Genomic DNA, 7,878 nt, shown 5'->3' on the forward strand with positions numbered 1-7,878 from the left:
AGATTCTGCAAATGAAAATGTATATTCCTTATTCAAAAATTCTACTTGACCTTGAAATGATCTTCAAAAGACCTTGAAATCAAACTTCAAAGTCACATGGAATGTCCCCTTGAAGACTAAGAAACTTCTTTTGAAAACATTTTTTGATTCAGGCTCTTCCCAAGGAGGTATTTCAGTGGATCTTTAAAAATCACCCTGTTCAAAGGCTGCAATGTGAGAATTTTCAGAACAAACTATAAAATATCGCAGACTCCTCCTGTGGTAAAAATTCAGACCAATATTTCCTTCAGATACATTGTTTATTCTGAATATTTCGTATAATGCAATGTAAATATTGCAATTAATCTTATCTGAATGAGTAATCGACTTCAAATTCGGAAAACAGGCTCAGCTCATTAGCAATTTTACTCATAATTAGTTGTAGCTACAATAAATTCACATTCTTACGATGTATTTTGAATTCATCGGCAATAATCTATTTATTTCTGAAATCTGCAGGTAGCTGACATGATATTGAAACTGGGGTATTTAGTTTTATTTGAAAGGTTATCTCTTATCATTTTATCATATAGGTACTTCCATGATCCCGCATAATAAGAATGGAACTCCACACTTGCATATTCACGCGTCACTTTATTCAGTGTATAGGTAAATACCCGTTTATAGGTTGGCCTCGTAGTTTGACCTGTTGATTTTTATTCAGTCATTAGTTTATTCGATACTCGCTTAGAAATGTTTGTTTGATGTGTGAAAACTAATTTCAAAATGTTCAACTTCGCATTTTTTTCTCTAATTTTCGTATTCCTTGGGATAAGACAGGTGAATTTCTGCGTACTGACAAAGTGCATTTTTTGATGAGATTATTTTTTAGGGAATATTTGCCTATAAAGTGGCACTTGTCGAATATTTATATGATGAACAGGTTTTCCATCATCTTTCCCCATTGGATTTAGGGAACAGGAATGCCAGAATATATGATGATATCGTGGGTAGTATCAAACATAAACACAAGGTAAGCTGAACAATGTATCTTTGATTTTATTCAGTAAAAAACTATATGGCAAACACTGCGAATGTTCGAAATGAGTGAGTCACGTTTTTGAATATTCAAATAATTGTCCAAAATAATTAATAATGTGGTGGAATGAACGATCGTTATATATTACGGTTATTCATTCCACCACGGTAAATAATTTGTATTTTTTCTTCTAAATTTTCTCCTTTTGATGACTGGTTGTCTTGGACTACATCGATACCAATATTTTGGAGAAAGAATCAAAGATAACTCCAAAATTACGGAAATATAAAACAATTTATATTTGTCACGTATTATTTTCTCTTATTTTTTTAGGAACTCGATCTAGTAGTATTTCCAGAAGCGACACTAGTAGCAGAACCCTTAAATACTCCAAATGGTAGACTTGGAATGACTTTTGTCCCTAAACCTGAGGACAAAATAATACCTTGCAGTTCTTCAAGAAAACAGTACTCAAGTTTTTTCAAACTATTATCATGCACTGCGCAGAAGTATCGCACCTATTTGATAATAAACTTGAAGGAAAAAGATGATAGCAACGGAAGTATGGAATTTTACAATACTAATGTTGTATTCAACAGAGAAGGAGAAGTTATCGCAAGGTGATTTTTTATTTGAAGTTCAGTATAGTCAATCGCTTGAAAGAATTTGTAAGCCTTTAACCCATTTAAACCTAACCTAACCTAACCCATTTAAGCATCCATCTTTTCTAGTACTTGTTTTTTAGATATCGAAAATATAACCTCTACTTAGAACCAGATACTAACAAACCTAAAAAACCAGAACTGGTTACCTTCAAAACTGATTTCGGTGAAACCTTTGGTATTTTCACGTGCTTTGATATTATTTTTGAATCTCCAGGAATTGAACTAGTACGAAAAGGCGTGAAAAATTTCATATTCCCTACTTTATGGATTCCAGAATTACCATTCCTTACGAGTGAGTTATAAAATAATACATAAAATATACAAATAAGCTATAGTTACAATTTTTGATTTCAGCTAATCAGGTACAACAAATGTGGGCAAATGGAAATGATGCTTATTTAATGGCCGCAGGTGCTGCTCAACCAAGATATGGAGCAGGAGGTTTAGGAATGTATTTAGGTGGGATGTTTAAAATGTTACATTCGTATTCAATTCTCAATCTTTTAATTTCAGGGAATAAAATAACTTTGTCAAAAATAGTCACACCACGAATAGATAATTTTTATTTATATGAAAACATCCCAAATAAAACTAGTCACATTGAACAAAAGTGTTCTGCAAAGGTGAGCGATAAAACTGCCAAAGAAATGGATAAGTACAACTTATTCCAGGAGGACCTATCAGGTAAAATTAGCAAAGTCAATAGTATATAATCCTAATTTACAAATTCACGTTACAGAATACTTTTATAAGAAATTGGATCTAGCAAAACCAACAACGATAAACGAAACATTATGTCAAAATGGTTTATGCTGCGATTTTATCATTGAAACGACAAATGAGGAAGTGAAAGAATCTTTAGATCGTTATGAATATTTTCTAGTGGTAAGAAATGGATTGAGAACATATGGAAATAAGACTTATCAAAATGCGTTGGAAATATGTGGCTTGATAGCCTGCAAAGGAAATTCTATTAGTCAATGCGGGCAAAGGTAAAATAGTTTATGGAATTAATTTGAACTATATCATTTTAGACCAATCTCGGCTCAAAATTCTTAAATTACAGATATTCTGACAAAGCTGCAGGATCTAACATCAATAATAGTATAATTATTTTCCAGATTACCTGATTATGATCGAATTTCATGGCCTATCACATTCAAGAAGATCAGTATTTCCTCCAAATTCAAGAATCCCGAGAAGAATATGCAATTTCCTAATTCATTACTAGCAGATTTTTCTCCAATATCTCCAGCTTGCACCACTTGGACCAGCGAAACAGATGACCAAAAATCTACTATTAGAAGAACTTTCACCACCAAAACATCAATAACAAAACTTCTCACATTCGCAATTTTTGGTAGAAACTATGCCATGGACGAATAATTAGGATAATATTCTATGAATTTTTATACAGTGCTGGCTAGAGAAGACGCTAGCCAAACTGCTGCCCCAGGCTGAGACACAATTTGCCGCCCTAAGGGAGTCAACTTTTCAGAATGCAAGAAATTCATATTGTATAAGATGAAAAAATGAAAGCACTTTTTCGAAAAATTTTAATGAGTTGTTTCTATTTAGTTGTTTTGTATGAATCTTTGTTCAATAAATTATAATCCTAAATTGTATAAAATGAAAACTAATTTGAAATTTTTGGTATAGATCTTGCATTGCATATCTTCACGGAGCTTCATAATTTCGATCATCTGAACAAAAGATATATGGTGGGTTCATGCACCATTCGTAAGAACTAAGACTAAACCTAAGAACTAAAAACTAACACTAGCACTAGAAAGTTGACCAACTTCTAACTAATGGTGGGTTTATGCACCATTCCTAAGAACTAAGAACTATGAACTAAGAACTAAAACTAAGAATTCAGTGGCGTTTAAGCACTCTCTTGTTAGTTCTTAGTTAAGGCATGCGCACGTGCTCGAACTACTTTCTATTTGTTCTATACTTTGATGTTTGACATTGATATTGATAGTGAAAAAATTAAATTTAAATTTTTTCAGATACACCTAATACTTTTCATCGATAAACACGAATAAAGAACATAAAATGATATAAACTGGTACTCGTCAATATTGAAATTCCTGAACCCTTAGTTCTTAGTTAACAGTTGACCTGCTAGTGTTAGTTCTTAGTTCTTAGGAAACGTGCATACACGCCCTCATTGATTTGTTAGCGTTCAATTCTTAGATCTTAGGTTTAGTCTTAGTTATTAGGACTGGTGCATAAATCTACCATTAGTTAAAAGTTGGTCAACTTTCTAGTGCTAGTGTTAGTTCTTAGGTAAAGTGCATAAACGCCCTCATTGATTTGTTAGCGTTCAATTCTTAGTTCTTAGGTTTAGTCTTAGTTCTTAGAAATGGTGCATAAACCCACCAATAGTAGCATGGAAAATGTTTCAAGATATCAAATTTGGAAGGTGATTCCTTCGAATCACCTTTTTTGAAGCGTGGTTTCTACTTTTCAAATGTCAAAGGATGAGAGCTGCCCAGATAGCGAAATTTCTTATTGGAAAACCCTTCATTTCCGTGGATTTCGTGTATCAAAGCAAAGTTCAACAATAATTCATCTATGAACTACGATGCTTCGCGAGATTCTATCTGCTGTGTATCGCTGTTGTTTCTAAACTAGGAACGATAAATCGCATCCAAGTGTGTCATATTTTCGAGGGTTGTACGTTGCCGGTCAGGGCGTTATAGCCTTAAGTGCAAAACGGTCATAACTTACATTACATCCCGTAGCTCACCCCTGCGCTCGTGTAAACAAACTGTGTTCCGAACAGCAGTTCTGCTAGATTTACAGCGACATAAAACTCCACCTTCTTTTCTATCGCGTTGTCTTGATGAGTCTCGGGATGGAGTTGGACGATTTCGGTTTTTCCCTGATTTACCGACAGAACTACACACCTACGGCAATATACGGAGTGTTTCTCAATTGAAGGGAAACACGAAATTGACAGATTCCTCGCATCAACAGTTTAGTAGCTTGACATTTTAACCAACTACCTACTTGACTTGAAAATCAAGCTCGTGAGAAATTACAAACTTAAGCTTGGCTTGACTTGACTTGATTTCAGATATTTAATGCTTGACTTGATATTAAGCTACTTGATTTTACTTGAGCTTGATATGCACGCGTTGCACGGCATATATTCCTGCAATCTCGTGCACGCTTAGACTAAATAAGGGGATTCCTCGAGAGCCGAGAGACTGAAGCATTCGCCAGTGTGACTTTATTAGTAGTTTTCTCACATTTCTATGAAATCTATTGGTAGATTTTGGTAGTTTCAGAAATATCTTTCCAAATTTGGCCAAGATTTTTTTATCAACGCCAGCATCTTCAGCTCCTGTTGAAGGACAATTATCCAGATCTGCTCTTACAGTTACAAAAACCCGCAATAGGTTAGGCGACAAATCTATAGGATGCCTCATATGTCTTAAACCCTAGATGAAAAATTATGAAATCAAACGAAGCCTGGAGGTTTCCCAATATTAAGAAACTTAATTTTTTTAATTTTGTTAGGATTTATAGTGATTTAATTTATGTTTCTATTTCAAAAAAGGTGATGTTTTCTGTTATTTTATACAATAAGTTTAATAAATGAAAGTGTTTTTTTCAAGATTCCTTCTCATTTAATCATTTTTTATTGATGTGACAGTGCACAATAAAACTGCTAAAACCAAGAAGCTTGATATGATTCAAGTACTTGATAAATGAATACTTGACTTGAGCTTGACGTGAAATCAAGTCAAGCTCAAGCCAAGTAGCTTGAAAATCAAGCCAAGCCGTGAATCCCTTCCTTCAATAAAAATATAGGCTCAAAAACTTTTCTTCATATTCCCACAGTCGAAACATGACCGACATATAAAAATATATACGACCTTCAAGAACATCTATTAAAAAAAAAGCAACATCAAAATGGAATATCTTATTGGAAACACCCTCATCTTGTTTCGTCTTAATTTCAACTTGTTTGTTTTAATAAATTTGCAAATTTTTTGGGTGGAAGATGGTGAAAAATAAACCACCGAAATGTTGCCCTACTTCTAAACAGATATATTTGTTTCTTCGACCGAAAACCCACTCGATTTCGGCAAGTTCATATTTGGTCCCCTAGTTCAACAAAGAAAACAATACGAACAGTATGGGAAACGGAACAAGATGAAAATTCAATTGGAAGGTCTCAACAGATAAATATTGGTTTACATCGGTGGAATCTCGAGAAGTAATTAAACTAAATAATTGCTCATTGTTGAGTTTGGACCAAAGTTCGCTCATTTCCCGAAAAGTTTCATCAACAAGCGAAGGTAGCCCTGCCTACAATTCCGTCACAGGTCAAAGTTGAAGTGATTATCTCGTCCGTTGGTTTTAACTTATCGATGCTGTTCGATATTGGCTGTTTTTGAAACGTGGCTTGAATGAAAAAAAAAATTTAAGATTGGAAAAATATTTTTTTTCTGTTGGTCTAAGAAATTGAGCTCAGGAATTTTGTTGATTCTGACAATTCTGTTTTGCTTTGTAGGCTCCCACTGTTTCTTCGTATAATCTTTTGAATTCTTTAGGCTTTGTCTGCCATTTAGATTTATCCTCCAATTCTCTCCATGACGTCCTCCTTCCTTGGATATCACTAATACTTTCATATCTGGATTTTGAACTCGATTTTATTCCTATTTTCTTTCAACCATAACATGAATGCAGTTTGGGGTCTTTTTGGTTTATCCTTGTTTTGAACCTTCTTTCCCTTCTTCATTTTGAGATATTCTTTGATAAAACTTTCATGTACTGAATACCTTAAATAATAAAAAAAAGTGTTAATAGATGTAGATTGTAGAGTATAATTTCTCTCGGCAAATATTAAAATGAAATAGCTGAACACCTTTCCACATAATTCCCAATTCTACGCTCAGACAATAGCTAATATAAAATTATCACCTATGCTGCCTGATAAAACCAACTGCAGGGTGTAAATTCAAACATTTACGTAACCTACCCTCTGTATGATCGAGAGAAGATAGGATAGGACTCCACAATATTAATTTATCCCGTAATTTATGTTGAACATTTATGTTGATAAAATTAATGGAACCCTTCAAGACTCCCTATCTTCCCCTTCACAATTAACTCAGGAATTGGGAAAATTTTTCACGCCTAGCGGATGAGCGAGAATATGGAGGGGAGAGAGCTGAAGGTGACAGCCATTGAGTTTGCGGAATTTTCAGGAAATTATGTGTGCAGGATTAGGGTTCAGGATGTTACCGAGGACAAACATAGTTAATTCGAGGAATTTGTGCGATATTGAATTCAGTAGAGTAAACTAGTATTGGAAATTCGTGAAAACAAAACGCTGGGACAGATAATTGATTCTTGATGAATATAAAGGAAGCCATTACTAAAAATGGAGCAATATATGTTTCAACAACGCATTGAAATTGTTAAGTCACTGCAAAAATTGTGAAAATTTTGGAGGCACAGTTCTAAAAACTAAAGCACTTCAGGGTCGTCGTGAAGCACTTTATCGGTCGGCAATAGTGGTTCTGGTGGAAAAATTTGAGCGGTTAGGACAAGTTAGTGATGTGAAGAGTTGAAACCGTGTGCGTTGCTCAAAAACAACTGAGAATATTGCTTCTGCAGCACATAGTATCGACGAAGACCCAGGTTTGTCAATATCTCATTGATCTTCGAAATGAGGCATTCCACAAACGACATTACACCGTATTTTGCGTAAAGACTTAGGTCTTAAGGCTTTTAACTTCAAGTAAACATAAGAACTCAAATCGTTCGATTACCAGGAACGTCGTAGCTTCGCTGATTCCTTGAAATGCAATAAAAGGATCATGATTCTTATCTCAAATAATGTTCAGGGTCTCATTTTCACCAAGGAGGCTACGTTAATAAGCAGAATTGTCGCAATTGGGTTAGAAAAACCCGAGAATGATCGTTGAAAAGGCTCTCTACCACAACGTGTCACTGTTTGGAGGGGTTTTTGAGCTGGAAGTATGATTGAACCTCATTTATTCGAAAATGAGGCTGGTGCAACTGTAACGGTGAATGGATTGCACTACCGAACTAAGATTAATGATTTTTTATGGCCGGAATTGAACGATATTGATGTTGCCACACAAATAGCAGAACAATTGCAATTTTGCGAGAAGAGCTTCCCGCCGAGTAATTTCTCGAAGAGATGAT

At 34.6% G+C, this 7,878-nt stretch overlaps 1 protein-coding gene across 1 annotated transcript; it reads left to right on the forward strand.

Annotated features, from left to right (window-relative positions):
• The first annotated feature begins 851 nt into the window (after positions 1-851).
• Positions 852-3,243, forward strand: LOC123683810 (vanin-like protein 1). The gene is made up of 7 exons (XM_045622729.1): positions 852-1,012; positions 1,352-1,638; positions 1,764-1,975; positions 2,038-2,142; positions 2,197-2,367; positions 2,423-2,675; positions 2,805-3,243. The coding sequence occupies exons 2-7, from the start codon at positions 1,427-1,429 to the stop codon at positions 3,067-3,069; spliced, it is 1,218 nt and encodes a 405-aa protein (XP_045478685.1). The 5' UTR covers positions 852-1,012; positions 1,352-1,426; the 3' UTR covers positions 3,070-3,243.
• The last annotated feature ends 4,635 nt before the right edge of the window (positions 3,244-7,878 follow it).

This window comes from Harmonia axyridis, chromosome 7 (genome assembly GCF_914767665.1).
Source record: "Harmonia axyridis chromosome 7, icHarAxyr1.1, whole genome shotgun sequence".
Taxonomy (NCBI): Eukaryota; Metazoa; Arthropoda; class Insecta; order Coleoptera; family Coccinellidae; genus Harmonia; species Harmonia axyridis.